A 22,993-nucleotide genomic window follows, 5' to 3' on the forward strand; every position below is an offset into this window, starting at 1 on the left:
AACATTCGAATTATAGGGGTCCCAGAAGAAGAAGAGAAAAAGGAAGGCTATGAGAAAAATTTTGAAGAGATTATAGTTGAAATTTCCCCAACATGGAAAAGGAAATTGTCACATCAAGTCCAAGAGGCACAGAGAGTCCCATACAGGATAAACCCAAGGAGAAACATGCTAAGACACATACTAATCAAACTAACAAAGACTAAACAGAATATTAAAAGCAGCAAGGGAAAAGCAACAAGTAACGTACAAGGGAAACACCATACGTTTAACAGCTGATCTTTCAGCAGAAACTCTGCAGGCCAGAAGGGAATGGCAGGATATATTTAAAGTACTGAAAGGGAAAAATCTACAACCAAGATTACTGTACCCGGCAAGGATCTCATTCAAAATTGATGGAGAAATAAAAAGCTTTTTAGACAAGCAAAAGTTAAGAGAACTCATACCATGAAACCAGCTTTACAACAAATGTTAAAGGGACTTATATAGTCAAGAAATGCAAGAGAAGGAACAAGATCTTCAAAATCAACCCCAAACAATTAAGAAAATGGCAATAGGAACATATATATCAATTATTACTTTAAATGTAAATGGATTAAATGCTCCAACCAAAAGACACAGACTGGCTGAATGTATACAAAAACAAGACCCATATATATGCTGTCTACAAGAAACCCACTTCAGACCTCAGGACACATATAGACAAAGTGAGAGGATGGCAAAATATATTCCATGCAAATGGGAAGGAAAAGAAAGCTGGAGTAGCAATCCTCATATCAGACAAAATAGACCTGAAAATAAAGAATATCACAAGAGATAAGGAAGGACACTACATAATGATCAGGGGATCAATCTAAGAGGACGACATAACAATTGTAAAAATCTATGCACCCAACATAGGAGCACCTCAATACATAAGACAAACACTGCTGCTGCTGTCACTTCAGTCGTGTCTGACTCTGTGCGACCCCATAAACGGCAGCCCACCAGGCTCCCCTGTCCCTGGGACTCTCCAGACAAGAACACTGGAGTGGGTTGCTACTTCCTTCTCCAATGCAGGAAAGTGAAAAGTGAAAGTGAAGTTGCTCAGTCGTGTCCAACTCTTAGAGACCCCATGAACTACAGCCTACCAAGCTCCTCCATCCATGGGATTTTCCAGGCAGGAGTACTGGAGTGGGGTGCCATTGCCATCTCCGAAGACAAACGCTAACAGACATAAAAGGAGAAATTGACAGTAACACAATAATAGTAGGAGACCCCACTCATACCATTGGACAGATCATCAAAACAGAAAACTAATAAGGAAACACAAGTCTTAAATGATACATTAGATGAGATGGGTCTCATTGATATCTTTAGGACATTAAATGCAGAAGAATACACCTTCTCAAGTGCACATGGAACATTCTCCAGGATAGACCACATCTTGGGTCACAAATCAAACCTCAGTAAATTTAAGAAAATTGAAATTGTATCAAGCATCTTCTCTGAGCACAACGCTATGAGACTAGATATCAATTATAAGAAAAAAAAACTGTAAGAAACACAAACACATGGAGATTAAACACTATTTTTCTAAATAACCAACAGGTGACTGAAGAAATCAAAAGGAAAATCAAAAAATTTCTAGAAACAACAATGAAAACATGACAACTCAAAACCTATGGCGTGCAGCAAAAGCAGTTCTAAGAGGGAAGTTTATAGCAATACAATCCTACATCAAGAAACAAGAGAAACATCGAATAGACAACCTAACTTTACACCTAAAACAACTGGAAAAAGAAAAACAAAACCCCCCCAAAATTAGTAGAAGGAGAGCAATCATAAAGATCCGAGCAGAGATAAATGAAAAAAAAAATGAAAGAATAGTAAAGATTAATAAAACTAAAATCTGGTTCTTTAAGAAGATAAACAAACTTGACAAACCTTTAGCCAGACTCATCAAGAAAAGAGGAGAATCAAATCAACAAAATTAGAAATGAAAAAAGAGATTACAACAGACAATGCAAAAATACAAAGGATTATAAGATAAGAGACTATTATGAACAACTATATGGCAATAAAATGGATAACCTGGAAGAAATGGACAGATTCTTAGAAAAGTTTAATCTTCCAGGAAGGAATAGAAATTATGAACAACCCAATTATAAGCTCTGAAATTGAAGCTGTGATCAAAAATCTCCCCAAAAACAAAAGCCTAGGACCAGATGGCTTCACAGGAGAATTCTTTCAAACATTTAGAGAAGAGCTAATGCCTATCCTTCTAAAATTCTTTCAAAAAATTGCAGAGGAAGGAATACTTCCAAACTTATTCTACAAGGCCACCATCACCCTGATAACCAAAACGAGATAAAGACAACACAGAAAACCTTATTGCCAAATTCAGACTTAAATTGAAGAAAGTAGGGAAAACCACTAGACCATTCAGGTATGACCTAAATCAAATCCCTTACGATTATACAGTGGAAGTGACAAATAGATTAAAGGGATTAGATCTGATAGAGTGCCTGATGAACTATGGACGGAGGTTCTTGATATTGTACAGGAGGCATTGATCAATACCACCCCCAAGAAAAAGAAACGCAAACAGGCAAAATGGTTGTCTGAGGAGGCCTTACAAATAGATGTGAAAAGAAGAGAAGCGAAAAGCAGAGGAGGAAAGTAAAGATATACCCACTTGAATGCAGAGTTCCAAGGAATAGCAAGGAGAGATAAGAAAGCTTTCCTCAGTGATCAATGCAAGGAAATAGAGGAAAACAATAGAACGGGAAAGACTAGAGATCTCTTCAAGAATATTAGAGATACCAAGGGAACAGTTCATGCAAAGGACAAAATGACAAAATGGTGTGGACCTAACAGAAGCAGAAGATACTAAGAAGAGGTGGCGAGAATACACAGAAGAACTATACGAAAAAGATCTTCACGACCCAGATAATCATGATGGTGTGATCACTCACTCACCTAGAGCCAGACATCCTGGAATGTGAAGTCAAGTGGGCCTTAGAAAGCATCACTATGACCAAAGCTAGTGGAGGTGATGGAATTCCAGTTAAGCTACTTCAAATCCTAAAAGATGATGCTGTGAAAGTGCTGCACTCAATATGCCAGCAAACTTGGAAAACTCAGCAGTGGCCACAGGACTGGAAAAGGTCAGTTTTCATTCTAATCCCAAAGAAAGGCAATGCCAAAGAATGCTCAAACTGCTGCACAATTGCACTCATCTCACATGCTAGTAAAGTAATGCTCAAAATTCTCCAAGCCAGGCTTCAGCAATACGTGAACTGTGAACTTCCAGATATTCAAGCTGGTTTTAGAAAAGGCAGAGGAACCAGAGATCAAATTGCCAACATCTGTTGGATCACTGAAAAAGTGAGAGAGTTCCAGAAAAACATCTATTTCTGCTTTATTGACTGTGCCAAAGCCTTTGACTGTGTGGATCACAACAAACTGTTGAAAATTCTGAAAGAGATGGGAATATCAGACCACCTGACCTGCCTCTGCATACAGAGAAATCTGTATGCAGGTCAGGAAGCAACAGTTAGAACTGGACATGGAACAACAGACTGGTTCCAAATAGGAAAAGGAGTACGTGAAGGCTGTATATTGTCACCCTGCTTATTTAACTTATATGCAGAGCACATCATGAGACACGCTGGGCTGGAAGAAGCACAAGCTGGAATCAAGATTGCCTGGAGAAATATCAATAACCTCAGATATGCAGATGACACCATCCTTACCACAGAAAACGAAGAACTAAAGAGCCTCTTGATGAAGTCAAAGAGGAGTGAAAAAGTTGGCTTAAAGCTCAACATTCAGAAAACGAAGATCATGGCATCCGGTCCCATCACTTCATGGCAAATAGTTGGGGAAACAATGAAACAGTGGCAGAGTTTATTTTTGGGGGCTCCAAAATCACTGCAGATGGTGATTGCAGCCATGAAATTAAAAGATGCTTAGTCCTTGGAAGGAAAGTTATGACCAACCTAGACAGCATATTAAAAAGCCGAGACATTACTTTGCCAACAAAGGTCCATCCAGTCCTTTCATGCATTGGAGAAGGAAATGGCAGCCCACTCCAGTGTTCTTGCCTGGAGAATCCCAGGGACGGGGGAGCCTGGTGGGCTGCCGTCTATGGGGTCACACAGAGTCGGACACGACTGAAGTGACTTTGCAGCAGCAGCAGCAGTCAAGGCTACGGTTTTTCCTGTCATCACATATGGATGTGAGAGTTAGACTGTGAAGAAAGCTGAGCGCTGATGAATTGATGCTTTTGAACTGTTGTGTTGGAGAAGACTCTTAAGAGTCCCTTGGACTGCAAGGAGATCCAACCAGTCCATCCTAAAGGAAATCAATCAGTCCTGAATATTCATTGGAAGGACTGATGTTGAAGCTGAAGCTCCGATACTTTGGCCATCTGATGCAAAGAACCAACTCATTTGAAAAGACCCTGATGCTGGGAAGGATTGAAGGCAGGAGGAGAAGGGGACGACAGAGGATGAGATGGTTGGATGGCATCACCGATTCAATGGACATGAGTTTGAGTAAACTCCAGGAGTTGGTGATGGACAGGAAGGCCTGGCATGCTGCAGTCCATGGGGTCACAAGGAGTCAGACACAACTGAGCAACTGAACTGAAGGAGACAAAAGAACTGTACACAAAAAATTATAAGACACTAATGAAATAAATCAAAGATGACATTAAACAGATGGCGAGATATTCCATGTTCCTGGGTAGGAAGAATCAATACTGTGAAAATGACTATACTACCAAACGCAGTCTACAGATTCACTCTGACCCCTATCAAATTACCAATGACATTTTTCACACAACTAGAACAAAAGATTTCACAATTCATATGGAAACACAAAAGACCCCAAATAGCCAAAGTAGTCTTGAGAAAGAAGAATGGAGCTGGAGGACTCAACCTTCCTGACTTCAGATTATACTACAAAGCTTCAGTCATCAAGACAGTATGGTACTGGCACAAAAACAGAGATATACACCAGTGGAACAAGATAGAAAGCCCAGAAATAAACCCATGCACCTGTGGGTACTTTATTTTTTACTAAGGAGGCGAGAATACACAGTGGGGCAAAGACAGCCTCTTCAATAAATGGTGCTGGGAAAACTGGAGAACTACGTGTAAAAGAATGAAATTAAAACACTTCCTAACACCATACACAAAGATAAACTCAAAATGTATTAAAGACCTAAATACAAGACCAGAACTATAAAAACCCTTAGATGAAAACATAGGCAGAACACTAGATGACATAAATCAAAGCAAGATCCTATGTGATCCACCTCCTAGAGTAATAGAAATAAAAGCAAAAGTAAACAAGTGGGACCTGACTAAACTTAAAAGCTTTTGCACAGCAAAGGAAACACTAAGCAAGCTGAAAAGACAACCCTCAGAATGTTGTCTGAAGAAAATAATAGCAAATGAAACAACTGACAAAAGATTGCTTTATGAAATATATAAGCAGCTCATATAACTCAATACCGGAAAAACAAACAACCCAACCAAAAAGTGGGAAAAAGACCTAAACAGACATTTCTCCAAAGAAGACATATAGATGGCTAACAAACATGAAAAGATGCTCAACATCACTCTTTATTAGAGAAATGCAAATCAAAATACAATGAGATATCACCTCACACCGGTCAGAATGGCCATCATTAAAAAGTCTACAAACAGTAAATGCTGGAGAAGGGTGTGGAGAAAAGGTAACCTCTTGCACTGTTGGTGGGAATGTAAATTGATTCAGCCACTATGGAAGACGGTATGGAGATTCCTTAAAAAACTAGAAATAAAACGACCATATGACCCTGGCATATACCCTGAGGAAACCAAAATTTAAAGACACATGTATCCCATTATTCATTGCAACACTATTTACAATAGCTAGAACATGGGAGCAACCTAGATGTCCATCGACAGATGAATAGATAAAGAAGATGTGGTACAGATACACAACGAAACATTACTCAGCTATAAGAAGGAACGCCTTTGAGTCAGTTCCAATGAGGTAGATGAACCTAGAACCTATTAAAGAGTGAAGTAAGTCAGAGAAAGATAAATATCATATTTTAACGCATATATATGGAATCTAGAAAAATGGTACTGAAGAATTTACTTACAGGGCAGCAGTGGAGAAACCAACATAGAGAACAGACTTATGGACTTGGGGAGAGGGGAGGAGAGAATGTATGTATGGAAAGAATAACATGGAAACTTACATTACCATATGTAAAATAGATAGCCAATGGGAATTGCTGTATGGCTCAGGAAACTCAAACAGGGGCTCTGTATCATCCTAGAGGGGTGAGATGGGGAGGGAGATGGGAGGGAGGTTCAAAAGGGAGGGGATATATGTACACCTATGGCTGATTCATGTTGAGGTTTGACAGAAAACAGGAAAATTCTGTAAAGCAATTATCCTTCAATAAAAAATAAATGTTAAAAAAAAAAAAAGAGGACGAGAAGCTGGAAAGCTAGGGCAGTGGTGAGGGTTGAGTGTCCAGAGGAAGAGTCCAGTGTGGACGCTGTGGCTTCCCTGGGCACCACCCAGATCTGAGATGCCTTCAGGCAATAGCTTATTTGTTTAAAACGTGCCCTGTTTTTACAAATGTCCATTTTGGATCTGAGAGCTTGGCAGGGTGGACCCTAACTGTAGACATACCATCAGAATCCTTCCCTGTAAATCTTGTATGTCACACGTGACTTGGTGATGGTCATTTTGAGGTGTTAGTGGGCCTGGGAGACTTCAGCCAGGGCCTTTGCCTGCACAAGGGGAATGCATGTCATGAAGGGCAGGGTGTGCGACGTCTGAATGCTCTCCTGTTCTGAAATTTTGCCACCTGCCAAGGCCCCTGTGGTCTCCTCCCACAAGATGTCAAAATTGATACAAACTCACTAATCAGTCATTCAGCTTCCTGTGGGCAGAGCAGGGCAGGGGCATTTGTGGGCTGAACTCATCTTCTGTTAACCACGTTTGACCTTTGAGAAAAGCTCTGGGTTCTTACAAGTGCTTTGTAAGCTAATTTTAGAAGAAAACCCTCGGGGAAGTTCCCTGGTGGCCTAGTGGTCAGGATTCTGGGCTTTTCATGGCTGTGGCCTGGGTTCAATACCTAGTCGGTGCAGCCAGAAAAAAGAATAAAATTACAAGAAGACCCAATTGGAAATCCAGGAACTGAAAGGTACTGTGAAATAAAATTCGTATTAAAAAAAAAAAGAAAACTCTTTTGTAAATTGGGGATTGCCCAAAGAGCAAACATATTTGCACATTCTGGTTAGGGAATGGGTGGAGGGTTGAAAGGTCAAAGAAGCAGATGTGTGACAGGTTTGCACACAATTCTGTGTTCCTTTTTTTTCACAGGCATGATATCTTCCCTGAGAACTTGATTTTTCCCCTGAATGCTGATAGCTGTGGTATGAATTCAGAGTTTGCCATCCACCCCGGTGCCCCTGTAACCACCCCAGGCCCCCAGTTGTGTACAAGCATGGGGCTGGTGCTCAGAGGATGGGTGCAGGTGGTGAGGAGCTGTTTGCAGCTGCCCACACCATCCATCAGAGAAGGCAGTGGCACCCTACTCCAGTACTCTTGCCTGGAAAATGCCATGGATGGAGGAGCCTGGTGGGCTACACAGTCCATGGGGTCGCACACAGTCGGACACGACTGAGCGACTTCACTTTTCACTTTTCACTTTCACGCACTGGAGAAAGAAATGGCAGCCCACTCCAGTGTTCTTGCCTGGAGAATCCCAGGGACGGGGGAGCCTGGTGGGCTGCTGTCTATGGGGTTGCATGGAGTCCGACACGACTGAAGCGACTTAGCAGCAGCAGCAGCAGCAACACCACCATCCATGGCCCCTGGCCTCAGGATCAGAGCAGCTTCGTACACCTTCCAGAACCCGGCACCTCTGACCTAGCTCTAGGTCAGAAGTAAGGCAAGGGTGGTGCTAGCTGTCAGAAATGGGGTTTGTTTTCCTGGGCAAGAAAATAGCTTCTTTTCCTTCCAGGCTCTCCTTTCCTCCTGGTTCTGCAACTAGGGCAGTTGCTCTAGCCCTCTGGTCGGCCTGTCCTTGGAGACCTCGCCAGTTCTGAGGATGTGGCAGACTGGCCAGGCCTCCCAAGCTGGCCATTGGGAGTGAAGCCTGGGGTTGATTCCATTTCCAGCTGGCCAGGCTTTGCTCCCAAGAGTTGCTTGCTGCTTTCACCGTGACCTGCTGAACTGGCCAGTAGAGCTAGACCACACGTGCATCCTCAGCTTGGTTTTCCCACTTTCGGGGTTTGACCTTGAGTGGACATTGGCCTTCCGAGCATCCCTGTGTTTCACGGGGGTGTGAGTCATGATAACGTCCAACCTGGCTTTGGGTTCTAGAGATATGGGAGATAGTAGTAACCTGGGGCCCTGAGACTTTCCCTCCACAGAGGCTGGAAGACCTCCAGAGATGGAATCATTCATTGGGGAACAACAGCAGTAATAATAGTAACTTTCATTTGAGAACTTTATATTTGAGATCATGCTTTTATTTACTTCGTTTGATTGTAATAACCACTCTGCAATGCAGGTTGAATTGTCTGAATGTGAAGTGAAGGCTCTGAGGGGTGGATGAACTCTTAACTGATGAAGGAGCCAGGTTTTGAGCCCAGCTGGTCTGACTTCAGTCCAGTGATGTTTTTCCTATGACATGTTTCCTCACAGGGAGCACAGGGACCGTATTTTTTCCTAAAGCAGTTAAAGTAATCACTTTACCAAACCCAATCATATGAAACATTCAATTTAATCATCACAGCGTGACTTTTAAATGAATAAAACAGTATCTCTTCCTTTTTTCCAGAGGCCAGCATTATAGAATGAAAGTGCACAAAACCATTATATAAGTCAGAAATCCTGACATCTGATATCTTTACATGAATTTTCTCATTTATAAAATAGAAATGGTAACATTTATTATTTCCCATGGCAGGGCTTTTTAGGTACATGTGAAGGTACTTGGAAAAGTGTACCATTATTTTTTAAACTTTTGAAGTCCCTTCACTCCAATTACAATTCCTTCATCAGCTTAGATGCTTTTTAGGATTTTAGGAGAACTAATATATTACACTTGCTCAGGAATACTTTTCACACTTACCTAAAATCTCTTGAATTCATAGATCTGGAAAGAGAGATTTGGGAGAACGTGCTCTCTTTCGGCAGAGTGAAATGAGCTGTTGTGTCAGGTCGTGGGTGAATGTCTGGGCCTTTTGGAGTCCAGTTTGCACGCCCGGGCTCTAAGTGGGCACCACTGAGTGAGAAGAGGTGTCTGGGGCTCAGTCTGCTTGCTCCATGTTGGGGCCCTGGCTGGCAGTTCCTGGGCTCAGAGACCAGAGCACAAACTGATGCAGCCAGTTAGCTATGTTCTTAGAAGCTTAAAAAAAAAAAAAATTGGCCTCTTCAAATTTTAAAATTGTGGAAGGATCTAGACAGGTTACAAAGGAGGAAGTAATAAAAAGACTGGGCAGTTCAACCTGAATAACCCTGCCCACTTGATAGGTGATCAGAGAAACTCAGGTTGAAAGCAGTTACCCTTTTTACTCTATCCAGCTGGAGAACATTTTTTCAAAACATTCAAGGTGAGCGTTGGTGAAGGTGAAGTGAGACAGACACTGGTGAGGAAGTGTACACTGGTACAGCTTTTCTGCAAAGATTTTGGGAGGTATGTTTGGGGGAGCCTTACGATTATTAACAACCTTAGAAACCTCCTGTTTCCAATTACAGGATGTTTTGTGGAAATAGGTCACAAAATGTTTATTTGTGGGAATATTATGGTGTTAATCATAATTGCAAAATACTATAAACAACTTAAATGTTCAAGAACAGGGAAATGGTTAATAAAGTATGGTGGAATATGGAATATAGTCGGCCATTTAAAGTTGTATTTTTGAGTAACATTTTAATGGTAAGAAACTTGTTAATGAGGATGAAAGTGGGATGCCAGCCTGCTTGCTTACACACATAATTTATAGGTAACTAGGAATAGATGTCTCTATATCTCAAGCTGGTAGTAATCATCTTTGGGCAGAGGAATTATTTTCTGTATACTTTATTTTCCAAAAATTTCTACAATATGAATATATCTCATTTTATAATCAGAGAAACAGTACTTGAAAATTCAGGGGATGGGAATGTCTTCATTAAATTCTTTTAAAATGTAAAATGAAATATTAAGGTATTAAACTATAAGGTATTACAAATAAGAGGTAAGTACCATTTCAGCAGATGAATGAATAAGTTAGGCAGATTGCCAATAGGTTATTGATTTTAAGAGAAAAAATGATAAACCACTGTGGGTAATATTCACATTTTTCTGGCAGTTATAAAGAAACCACTGATTGCCTAAAATAGCAGGTGCTGAATTGGGAGACCTTTAGAGGAGTTTAATTTAATCACTTAATTTTTGCATAATGACTATATTATAAAGTGAGGAAAGCTTAAAATTTCAGATAGAGAAATTTATTTCTGACTATCACAAAGTTTTGGTGTTTCTGGAAAAGATTTAATAACTGCTGGATATAAATATCTGATTGATTTACTTTGAAGAGTGCATATTGTTAATCAGCATTCTGAATTAAATGGGGGCTGTTCAGATGGATCGTTTTACTTAAGTTCTAAATACTTATGATCAGACTAATGTCAGAGAAAATGCAACATCTTGAATATGCTTATGAAACACTGAACTCCTGCATTTTATTTTACAGTGTAGCTCTCGCAATATATTACCACATCAAAAACAGGTATGTGGATTTTGTTTAATTTTGTGCTGAAAACATCACATTTTATCTGCAATGACATTTTTCCTATTGCGTTCTAGTTGCCTCAGCCTTTGAGTTTTGTATTCTTATCTCACTTTCATAGAATCTGTAAAGGTAACACAGTTTACCCACACCTCCCAGAGAAGTACTGAACTGCTTCTGAGTCAGAGGAAACCAAAGGAAGTCAGCAAAGGAGAACAGAGTTTCTTGACAGTATTCAGCCTCCTCTTGACTTTATTTTCTGTGTCATTCACTTAAACATTCTGTCTTTTATAAAATATTTTAACAAGTTTCTGTGCACAGCTTTCACATGAAAAAGAAGTTCATAGAAACAGTTTTGTTGTAAAGTTAGTCATAAACTCTTTTAAGGTGGTAGCAATCCTTTCTGATGGGAGTCTGGAGATAGTTCAGTTAATTTTAGAAGTGAATCATGGAAAAATCATATAAGAAGTTAGCTGTTCAGCCGAGCTCTCTTTCGTCTTTTTGCAGACAGTAAGTCATAGAGCAGAAACTGGTGTGTCCCATGGGGGTGCATGGCAGAGGCACATCTGCAGCTTCTGATAATCGCGAGCCTAACTGACATTGGAACGTTACTTGCTGTTACCAAAGCAGCAGTTTCCAAAGAAAATTTTTTAGGCAACACTCAAATGACATAAGTCAGGTGGAAGCAGAGCCGTCACTAGCGGGGTGTGGCCCCCCCAAGCCCAGCGCCCCCTCTGCCCGCGTTCATGGAGAGAGCCGCCCCTTTAAATGGGTCTGTGTGGGTACCGGCTGGTAACAGCCAGGTGCACTTTTCTACATGGCCGTGGCCCCCCAAGCCCAGCGCCCCCTCTGCCCGCGTTCATGGAGAGAGCCGCCCCTTTAAGTGGGTCTGTGTGGGTACCGGCTGGTAACAGCCAGGTGCACTTTTCTACATGGCCCCTGTTGTTTTTCAAAATTGAGTCGTGGGGCTTTCCTGATGGCTCACAGTGGTAAAGAATCCGCCTGCCAGTGCAGGAGACACAAGTTGGATCCCTGATTCAGGACGATTTCGAGTGCTGCAGCGCGGCTAAGCCCATGCACAACTACTGAGCCTGTGCCATGGAGCCCAGGAGCCACCACCGCTGAGCACACGTGCAGTAACTGCTGCCGGCCACGTGCCTAGAGCCTGTGCTCCGCAACGAGAAGCCTGCACAGCAACTAGAGAAAAGCCCATGCCTCAGCGAAGACCCAGCACGGCCAAAAATAAATACATACATTAAATTATTTTTTAAAAATACAGTCGTGAAGCCCCTCATTAGTGAAGTGGTTAAGCTGCATGCTGTGAGAATTTCAGACTAATCTCCAGGACACGCTGCGTGTTCATTCTCACCCTCAGACTTCTTTTGTGTTGACAACGTAGTGATAGTTTAAACAGATCCATCAAACTTTGCTCAGAAATAAGATGTTAAAGAAATTTAGATTTGGTGCATTTGAAAACTCAAGAAATGAAAATCTTTGATTTTTACTTTACTAAATGGGATTCATAACCTTTATTTTATGGACTATTCAAAAGTGATTAAGTAATGTCCCCAAGAAAAGCAAATTATAATTCATGAATAATCAATAGCATCTCTTAACAGTACTGCCTCTGTTTCTTGAAATAACAGTTGAATCAAAATACATTTTGTTTTCATTTTGACTGGCACTCTGCTACAGAAGGGAAACTCCGTTTTCTGTTACTTTCCTCCCCAGGGACCCAGATGGAAGGATGCTCTTGGATATTTTCGATGAAAACCTTCACCCTCTTTCGGTAACCCTCCCCTTGGGTCCCAGGGTATGGTCCAGTCATGTCTCTGTGGCTCCTGTGGGGCGGCTACTCATGGAGAATGTCTCCCTCCCCAGAAATCCGAAGTGCCACCAGATTATGACAAACACAACCCAGAGCAGAAGCAGATTTACCGGTTTGTTCGGACACTGTTCAGTGCTGCTCAGCTGACTGCAGAATGTGCCATCGTCACCCTGGTGAGTGCCCGCAGGATGACATGGCCATCGAGTGGGGTGCAGGTGGGAGTGTCCACTGCAGACCTGGGAACCCCAATGCCACCTCAGGGTTGTCTTTTATCCAGAATAGCAACTGAATCTCCCAAAAGAGAGCATGCGGTCTGTTCCGCAGTCCCACCTAAAGCCCCTTGTCAGATCACACTCAGAAGCAGGAAAGCTGAAACGACCCATGCAGGGTCCACAGTGCTGAGAAGGACCAGGGCCACCTCACTGATGTCCAGGTTTCTGGTGTTGGTTCCCTACGTCGCGAGGACTGCTGTAATTGCTGCCTTCTCCTCTGTGATTTTTGTGTAAATATGTGTCTGTAAGATGAGACATTCATCTTACATTCTGAGACATTCATGAGACATTCAGAGACAGCGTGGACATAATCTGCACATTGACTCAAGTTAAAAACCTATAACCTTCCTTAGATTCTTAAAACCTTAGGGATGGTTGATTTAGCTCCGATCTCATTGGGGAAGCAGCTTTGACAGCGGAGCCCGCTGTCACTGACCTTTCCCACTGTGCACCACTCAGATAAGAAACGGGCTTGCCAGTGCGTGGGCTGTCCCGTGGGCCCATGCAGTTCCCTGAGAAGAGACCCTGTGGTATGACGACGAGTGTAAGGACCATCCACATCTCCGCCACACTGAGAGCCCCTTGTTCTCAGCTCATGGCACAGTGACCGGTTTGCTTGTGAATTCCTCTCTTGTGGAACTTGCCCCCTGACAGGTGAACAGACATCCAGCAAGTCTTCCTCAGGTGATGTGGCCTGCTGATAAACCCTGAGGTCATGACTGAGAAGCATATTTATGGCTCAGCTTTGTTCCTCCAAAGGATGTCAAGTCCTCAAAAAACCCCCTCCAGGCAGCAGGGTTGACATTTTAATGAAGGGAGATTGTGACAAAGGGGGAGAAGAGGAAGAAAATCAGATAATGAGTACTTATTTGACGCCCTGAAGAAAGATTTATTGAAGCTCCTGTTTCAAGATGTGGTGGGGTTTTTTGCCTTCTGTTCTGAAGAAAATGGTGACCTGACTTTGCCCTGTAGCACCTTCCAGTTTGGATTTATCAGCGTGAAGAAGCTTTGTGTCCTGTGAAAGACATAGTTTCTGCAGAGACTTCTGTTGAGAACATGTAGTTTGTTCCCCTGTCTCCAAGCAGACGTGGGTGGTTAGTTTGTCTTGGGAGTGCTGTGGGAGTGGTGTGTGTCTGTCAGTTGTGGGAGCTGCTGAAATCCTCCCTTGTCCTGGGACATCAGCTGGCGGCTTAGCAGGAGATGAGCGTCTCTGGCTATAGCTGACAGGTGGGCAGCGTCAGGGGCCCTCACAACAGGCACAGCTCTGCAGACTGAGTCTCCGGGGTCTGCTTGGTTGGCCCAGGCAGCCAACTCTGTGTTGCGATCGAGCCCGGCGTGTGATGGTCCCACCCGTCATTCCAGGCTCACAACAACCCTTCACAGCAGGCCTGGGCTGGGGCTGGCGGGCTGCGTCCCTCTCTGCCTTTCTCCTGGGCCTTCCCTTGGTGGCCTGGCCCGTTGCCCAGAGGAGGCAGGGAGGACCACAGTTAGCTCTGCCCCGCTCCCCATGGGGAACCAGACCGCTGCCTGCCTGTGGGAGACGCTTCTAGAGCCTTCAGCCACTTGCTGCTGCGCGTGTCCAGGAGCACCAGGTATGCCAGCTCAGCTGGGTCCCCCCTGGCGGCCCTGAGGGCTGTCACTTGGCCCCAAAGTGCCTCTCGGAGGCCGGTGCTCTGGTGAAGAGGCCACTGTGGAATCTATCCATTCTGACCCCAGAGACCCCCCTTTTTAGGGCACATTAGTGGTTTCTACCGAGGTCAGAAGTGCTGTTCAGATAAAGTCCAGTGAGGAATCCAGCTACCTCAAATATTAGCAAATAGGAAGCGCTCGGGAGGCCCAGTCAGCTGAGCTGTGGGTGAGGGCCTACAGTGCACGGACCGGGGCTGCTCTGAGTGATGGACAGGGAAGCCCAGCATCCTCAGAAGTGTGGGTGGGGCTGCTCTGAGTGATGGACGGGGAAACCCAGCATCCTCAGAAGTGTGGGCGGGGCTGCTCTGAGTGATGGACAGGGAAGCCCAGCGTCCTCAGAAGTGTGGGCGGGGCTGCTCTGAGTGATGGACAGGGAAGCCCAGCATCCTCAGAAGTGTGGTCCCGTGCACCCTGGAGTCCGTGAGTGTGCACTTTCTCCCTGCCCCCCGGGGCTGCTCTGAGTGATGGACAGGGAAGCCCAGCATCCTCAGAAGTGTGGTCCCGTGCACCCTGGAGTCCGTGAGTGTGCACTTTCTCCCTGCCCCCCGGGGCTGCTCTGAGTGATGGACAGGGAAGCCCAGCATCCTCAGAAGTGTGGTCCCGTGCACCCCGGACTCCGTGACTGTGCACTTTCTCCCTCTCCTCCTCCCCCACGCCATGCCTTCGAACAGTTTTATTTTGTACAGTCACCTGAATGCTCTGTAAGCGGTCACTAACCTGTATTTTCTAGAGACTCTCAAGATGGTCCTTCTTAGGAAATTAAATCTGAAAATTTAATTGAGCAGCAGTGTCCTATTAGCAATGGTGTAGGGAATGGTGTTCAGAAAAAATCAATCGTATATTATTTTACTTGGCAGAAAATTAAAATAGCCAAGTGGGAGTTTACTAAAGAAATTACAGCTGATCCTTGAATATAGCTTTCTTGGCAAATTCTTCCAAATTGCATGCTATTATGTGGTGCTTTTATGAATTCCTTCTCCCCAAACATAACATCTGCTTCCCCTCGGTAATGGACTGTGTTATCATATCTAATTTCTCCAGGTCATCTTAGTGGAATATCAGATGTGGTAGATGGCTTGTTTTTTTCCAAACATTATTTTAAATGTTACCTAGTGTACCTATTAATATATATCTACTGTGGTTAAGTAAGAACAAAATTGAGTAACTTTTTTTTTTTTTTTTGAGTAACCTTTTTGTACTGAGTCAGTAAGAAGCTATTTCATTGGGGAGCTTGGAGAGGTTTACATAGCTCCTTTATATAAAGGAGTAGCGTCTTAGGGATCTGGTTGAAGAGTGTCCATAATGATTGCTTCAAAAAATCTGGAGTTAGATCCAGCCTCAGTTTTCTGCTCCTAGTACAGTTTTGTGGCACATTTAAAAAATTCTTTTCTTGGTGGAATAAGAAGAGTTAGTCATCAACCTTTGTAACATACATGTAGTCTGGGCTCCTGAGGTCGGTGTCTAATTAAATTTCCCCTCAGCCTGGCCTGGATCTCTCGCTGAAGGATTTCAGTTTTCACACAAAAATAATGATCTAAAACATTAGCTTACTCTTCCTGCTCCTTGAATGTAATAAATGCCATTAAAAACTAAAATCTGTACAATGGAAAAGATGACTGACCTCTGCTGAGTGACCCACGTTTCTTCACCAGTGGTTGTCACAGCCCAGTGCTGTTCTGTCCCTGAGGGACGTTGGAAGCGCCCCGAAGGTCCATAGAGCACGGTTGGCAGGCACGTGTCGTGACCCCAGAGGCCTCTCTGAAGGCCTCTCAGATGTTTAGTGCTGAGCACCGCAGAGGGGACTGGCTCTTCCCTGAGTGGTCTCCTCTGACCCCCCATTCCCCCCGCACCTGTCTCTAAATCCAGGGCCTGAGTTTCCCGCCTGCTTCTGACCGCGGCTCCTTCCTGAATGCCATTGCTGTGGTCATCTCATCCACTCAGGCCTCCCTAGACCTGCTCTCCTGTAGCCGCATTCCACATCCAGAGCGTCCTTCCTGCAGGGCCCTGTGTCCCTGAGGCCAGCACGTGGGGGCCGCTCCCTGAACCAGCAGCGTGCTGAGTGCTGGGCACATGGTGGGAGTGAGGCCTGGGCGTGGTCCTCAGGGGACTTGGCTTCCTCGGGGGAGAGACCGGAGGAGGGCAGCTGCCCTGCCTGGGGAGAGACGCAGCCAACGGTGGCAGGGCTGGGTCACTGGACCAGGGTGGGGCAGTAAGGTGGACATGATGGCTTCCCGTTTCATCACCTCTCAGGAAACTTAGGGCCTCTTGGCAGCTCATTGGGTATGGCTATTTTGTCTTTGTGATTATATTAATAATTTCTTTCTCATGATTTTTATTTTGTCTTTCATACTGTGCCCCTCATCCGGTCTGAGGAGTACTTGGTATCTGAGATCATCCATAAAAATCCTGCTTTTTAAGATGGAAAGAACTGACTTTTCATTAGTAAAGCACTGGAAGCAGAATGAAATGTTTTAAGCAAAAGAACCATCATCACTTGTCTGTTTACTGACTTAGCAGACAGCTGAGTGCCAGCCCTCATCTCAGAGGCAGAGAGCTCCTGTTTGAGTGGCAGAGGCAGACAAGGTGCTGGCCCTGGTCAGCTTCCCTGGGCTTCTCCACCTGGGCCCCCGTTCACAGACCACAGGCCGCACAGACTGGCTGCCGGGCTTGGGAGGGAGCCCTTGACCCTCCCTCTGTCTGTGGCTTAGGGCTGAAGGGTGCTGGTGTGGCCGTGTCTTCCAGGTGTACCTCGAACGGCTTCTCACATACGCAGAGATTGACATCTGTCCAGCCAACTGGAAGCGGATTGTTCTGGGGGCCATCCTGCTGGCCTCCAAGGTGTGGGATGACCAGGCGGTGTGGAACGTGGACTACTGCCAGATCCTGAAGGACATCACGGTGGAGGACATGTGAGTGTGGGCGGGGGCGCCCCCGTGTGGACGTGCACAGGGAGGAGTGAGTGACCATGGCTGTGCATCTATTGTGAGCTGGCTGAGCAAGGACACGGTTGCGGATAGGATTTACAAAAACCTGTGCGTCTTGTCCTGTGGGTCCAGATGGGTACTGGGACAAGCTTTCTGGCTTATGAATCTAGTCTCTGAAACCATGTTCCAGGGAACCTTCCTTTACCTTTCTGCTCCCCGTCTGCGGTGGGGTTCATCCCCACTCTGTACTCACTGCAGACTGACGACAGGCAGCAGACAGGCTAAAATGCTCCCTGCCTCTGTTCAGTTTCAGAAAGAAGATTATCACTGCTTTTTGACACGTGTTGCAAGTTCACTTGGCTTCACATGAACTTTCTGTCCCTCAGGGTCCTCCTGTGCTTCCCGGTTGGGCCACTCCTCTCTCAGGGCACCGTTCTGGGTTCACCTGCAGCCCGAGGCCTGGGGTCCCTGGGGCTGGATGTACAGGAAGTGGGGTCAGGACGAAAGGAGCTGCTTTGGAAACAATCAGGATGAACTTCTGCACTGCTGACCCAGTTCTTACTGACGTGTTTCTCACCTTGTTTGTCTGGTTTCCTCAAGCCGGACAGCCGCTTCTTGCTAGAGGAGGTTCCACTGTGTCCCAGACCCCATCCATGTCCTTGGACCCTACCTGCCCCTTCCTCCGGTTGCTGGCTGGCTGGGCATCCCCCCTCTTTTTGCTGCCCTGGGGACATTTGTTTATGTTCTTGCATCTTTTGCCACAGAGCCTTTTCCTACTACAGACCAGTAAGACTCTTTCCTGCACCTGTCATTCTTTATCCTTAAAAAGTAAGAAAAATATGAAGTCTTTGATAGCAAGAATTAGAAAATTAAAAAATTTTTTAAAGTCTTGATTTTATTTCAAGCTGAAAACAGTTATTAAGAGAATCGTCATACAGACCGTAAGTTGGTCCCTTCCACCTTTTGGCTGCTCTGAGTAACTCTGCTGTAAACGTGAACTCCAGTGTGCAAATTCCTCCCTGAGGCCCTACTCTCTGTTCTTTGGAGTCTGTGCCGAGGAGTGGGATTGCCCCTTAATAGCTGGTCTTTAAAGTGGGCTCATTTTTCTAGAAAAGTCGATAGGCCATGAGGTGATGAAAACAACTTTCTTTCATTGTAGAGCCCCATTCGAAAGTTGCTAAGTGGCATCAATCAACTGGGTTTCTTTACAGTGATGACCTAATGCAACAAATACTTCGGAAATGTTTTGGTTTATTCACTTGAATTTATTTATTATAAATTTTTACATCAGAACTATATACTGGTAATTAGGCTTCCCAGGTGGTGCTAATGGTAAAGAATCCACCTGCCAGTGCAGGAGACGAAAGAGACTCAGGTTCGATGTCCTGGGGAAGATTCCCTGGAGAAGGAAATGGCAACCCACTCTAGTATTCTTATCTGGAGAATCCCATAGACAAGGAGCCAGGCGGGCTAAAGTTGATGGGGATGCAGAGTCAGACACGACTGAGCAACTAAATGCACACACACACACACACACACACCCCCTTGAGTAGCAAATCCATTAAGCCCATTCCCTCTGCATCACTTAGTTTTCTGATGATTTATCATGTAACAAGCTGTCAGGTATCCCTGGAGGAGGTACTGCTATTGTTTGGAAATTCAAATTTGGGGAATTATTTTTATTTTCTAAATATTGCCCTAGTTTGAAAACACAGCCATTCTAAAATCTTTATTTCCCCCACAACATAAACAGAAACATTAAAAAAATAAATATTCAGAAGGGCTATTTTTCCCTTAAGGAACCTGGGGAAACTGCCGCCTTGTTAGAAACCAGATTCCTCTAGACTTTAATCCTGGTTATACCCTCAACAAAAGGCAGTGGTGTCTAGATACCATCTGGGGTGGGAATAGCTTCCTGGCTCTCTCACTGGTTTTTCTTCCTGGCATTGGAGAATGGGAGCTGCAGTGTCACCACTTGGCCACTAGGTGGCAGTGTGTCCACAGGCAGCTCCCAAGTCTTGTTAAGATCTTACCTGGATTCTTGTTATTTCACAGGATGATCTCCTAAGTCTGACTTAAAGCAGGCATAAATAAAAGTCATTAGAAGTGTAAATTTTGACATCACATATACATTTGGGGCTTAACTTCTTCCTCAAAGCTGCATGGAAGCAGCCCTTCTGATTAGATGAACTGAATTCGATGTCTTGATCTTTCCCTCCAAAGCTCTCAGGCCTTCGATAACAACTTGCTGAGGTTCCTCAGTTATCTTTTGCCTAGGAGCTGCTGTCAGGGAACCAGCCACTACCGCCTCCCAGACTTAGCTCAGCTGTCACTTCCAGGAAGCTTTCCCTGATCCCTCCACCCAGGCTACGCTTGGTCCACTCCATTCAATAATTAATAACTAATTATTGAGCACCACCTGTGTGTCAGGTGCTGTGCTGGGGCCAGGCTGCAGTCAGATGTCACGGTTTCTGTCTCGGAGGAGAGGAGGAGGGGAGACTGTGTTAAAGGACAGAAGTGAGTCCAGGGTGCTGCCCGGGGGGTGGCCTAGAACTGAGAATCTGGCCCAGGACCAGTGCTGACAGACAGACCTGTCCCTGAGGATGCTTTTCCCCCGGCAGTGACTACCAAGAGGTGGGCCTGCTATTGGGGGCGTTTTACAATGTGTTCCAGCCTTCATCAGCTATAAGGGGATTGGCTCCTTTATGGACCAGGCACTGTTATCCAGGAGGGAAGGCAGGAGGGAAGGCTCAGCAGCAGGAGCGTACTAGAGATGCATGTTCTTGGGCCCACCTAGACCTGTCAAATCAGATGGGTGGCCCAGCTGTGGGTCCTCACAGACCCTGCAGGTGATGGGTTAGGCTTAGGGTTTGGGGGGGTAGGTGGGTGCATGCTGAGACTGGTGGTCTCCTTCCTGCACTCCCATGGTCCTGAGGAAGCTGCTCATCGCTTCCCCACCCTTCCCTCCCCGCAAGGCGATCCTCTGGGTCTCGGAGGCCTGTCCTCTAGGCAGCCGTCCAGTCTCACTGGACTCTGTTTGACAGCTCCTAACTGTGTCTTCTGCCCCGTTTGAACTGATGGTTCATGTGGTGAGGTGAGGCCAGAGCCCGCTGCATGTGTATGTGTGTGCACACACACATGTGCTTGGTCTCAGTGTTGGGGTCACCCTGAAGCACTTCCTGGTGCTGATCATCCCAGTTAATCAGGCCTCATCCTCTGGGCACTGGGTCAGATGGGCTTGGCTTTTATCACCAGTTTGGTGGTGAGATGGCAACTCTGCGTCCAAGCGGGCCGCCAGTGAGATGGCTGTTCTCCCTGGAGGGTGCAGTCTTGTGGCCTCCGTGTCCGGCAGCCTGCCTGGGCTGTCCGCGGTGGGGACGGCGGCCGAGCTGTGCATTTCTGTCTTACTCTGCAGGAACGAGCTAGAGCGACAGTTCCTTGAATTGCTCCAGTTCAACATCAACGTTCCTTCCAGTGTTTATGCCAAGTATTATTTTGATCTTCGTTCTCTGGCGGAAGCCAACAACCTGAGCTTCCCCTTGGAGCCCCTGAGCAGGGAGAGGGCCCACAAGCTGGAGGTAAGAGGCACCAGCGTCCCGCGGGTACACTCCTGCGGCAGAGCTCTGTGCTCAGGCTCGTTCTGCCATTGCCGGTCATCATAAAATAAGGACCAGATGACCTGGATTGCATTGGTACAACCTCATACTTTTAATAACCTTCTCAGTACTGGTTTTTATTTAACGTGCATTGATTCTGTTTTTTAAATCAAATAAGTTTTTTAAAACCCGTTTTAAACCAGCATTCACTTTTATAAGGGAAAAGATACCAGATGACCCTATGATTGGCAATCCAGAAAGGTTTGAATCCGCTTTTTTCATTTTTTGAAGCTGTTTTCTCCACAGCCTTGTTGTTGGTCTTGACCTGGGTTTAGGGCCGTCGCTGTGAAGCTGTGTGACACTTGTGTCTTACGTATAGCTCGGCTTTGCACTTGCACCGGCCTCTTCCCATCCGACTTTGGCGGCTGCAGGTGTGGGGAGGAGAAGGCTCACAGGTCAGAGCCGTCTTCCAGGGGAGGTGCGGGGCCCTCAGCACCTTCACCCCGCACATCCTCAGTGTCGCGGATGGTGCTGGCCCACTGCAAGGATGGAGAGTGTGGGCAGGGTGCCGGCCCCGGGGCTGATCTGAGTGTCTCTCTCCTGCCCCTCAGGCCATCTCCCGCCTCTGCGAGGACAAGTACAAGGACCTGAGAAGACCCACGAGGAAGCGGTCAGCAAGTGCTGACAATCTGACTCTGCCCAGGTGGTCCCCGGCCATCATCTCCTAACCGTGGGCGTCCCTGCCGGAGGCCGTGCCACCCCTCAGTTTCTCCTTTAGTTCGAGAAAAGACAGACGTGGGGTGGTTTTGTTTTGTTTCCCCTCTCCTTTTCTTTTTAATTCATAGCTCCGCCAGGCTGCCTTGATGAGCGCCTCTGGGCTGCGCGCACGCGCAGCAGGGCTCCGAGGACGCGAAGTCGGTGCCATGGGATCCCGTCCACGCCTTCCCAGCCCCGGGTCAGCGCTTCCTTCGTGGAGGAAAAAGACTCTAACCCTGGAGGAGGCAGGGAAGGGACGGGAAGTCGCATAGAGGCAGGGAGCGGCTTGGCCTGGTTCCTAAGTCCCCGTCGGTCAGTAGCCGAACCAACCTGATAGGAGAGCCCGGCATAGGTGACAAAGTTGGATGCGCATTAAAGGCGCGCGCCGCGTTCACCACCCCACCCGGATCAGTATGTCCCGTTAAGACTTCTTGCATTCCTTCTTGCTGCTTCTCGGGGATTTGGGGGGGATTTTTGTTTGTTTTATTCTGTTTTGGTTTTGATCCCACAGAGCAGAGAATATAGTTTGTACCCACCATGGCACAGACATCCAAATAAATAGCACTGGCTGTTTCTCTGCACCACTCCTGCGAGCTGTCTTCTGAGCTTTCTTGCTCTCCAGGGGGGCACTTGTCCCGTGTCTGCGCACCTTTATCCTAGCCGGTTTTCTCCACAGTGGCGGAATCAGCTTGACTGTAGTGCTGAACCAGACGACTCCCTTCCCCCAGCTCCTCCCCCAGGAACATTCTAGATCACATGGGTGCTTGTGCCTTCTGATCCTGCGGTGGTCTCTCTCTCTGCCTGCCCCGAGGGGCAGCCCCTTCCTCGCCCCGCCCACCCCACTCCTCTACTTCCACGTCCATTGTGCAAGCAATATTCCTCTCAACTTTTATATGTTTACTTCAAATCAAAGTTAGTCTATTTGTATAAAAATTTTTTAAAAATCTAAAATTAAAAAAAAAGGGGGTGGGGTGGGTATTCACATGGAAGATCACTGAAGGGCAAAATGTTCCTATTTACTGAGGTATTTTTCACAGAATGATTGAATAAAAAACAACTTGCATTTTCATTGTGGGTGCTTAGTGAAGTTATATGAAACTAAAGCTGTGAAGGTTTACATGTCATTAATTATGACCGTCCTTTTTCATTT

General features: G+C 45.7%; 1 protein-coding gene across 4 annotated transcripts in view; it reads left to right on the plus strand.

The window, feature by feature from the left end:
* CCNY (cyclin Y) overlaps window positions 1-22,427 on the plus strand; it is a 108,332-nt gene extending 85,905 nt beyond the window's left edge. For 2 of the 4 annotated variants that reach the window (XM_086334651.1, XM_086334652.1), the window contains exons 5-12: window positions 7,378-7,430; window positions 9,589-9,700; window positions 10,743-10,778; window positions 12,510-12,567; window positions 12,660-12,779; window positions 17,310-17,476; window positions 20,907-21,069; window positions 21,699-22,427. In XM_086334651.1, the coding sequence (XP_086190777.1) occupies window positions 7,378-7,430; window positions 9,589-9,700; window positions 10,743-10,778; window positions 12,510-12,567; window positions 12,660-12,779; window positions 17,310-17,476; window positions 20,907-21,069; window positions 21,699-21,815 (826 nt within the window). In that variant the 3' untranslated portion in view covers window positions 21,816-22,427. The remainder of the gene's footprint in view (window positions 1-7,377; window positions 7,431-9,588; window positions 9,701-10,742; window positions 10,779-12,509; window positions 12,568-12,659; window positions 12,780-17,309; window positions 17,477-20,906; window positions 21,070-21,698) is intronic. The other 2 variants (XM_086334653.1, XM_086334654.1) reach the window with 1 other exon arrangement.
* The last annotated feature ends 566 nt before the right edge of the window (window positions 22,428-22,993 follow it).

The sequence above is a fragment of the Bos grunniens genome, chromosome 13 (genome assembly GCF_055505025.1).
Source record: "Bos grunniens cultivar Pamir isolate PY7600 chromosome 13, Bosgru_T2T1.0, whole genome shotgun sequence".
NCBI lineage: Eukaryota > Metazoa > Chordata > Mammalia > Artiodactyla > Bovidae > Bos > Bos grunniens.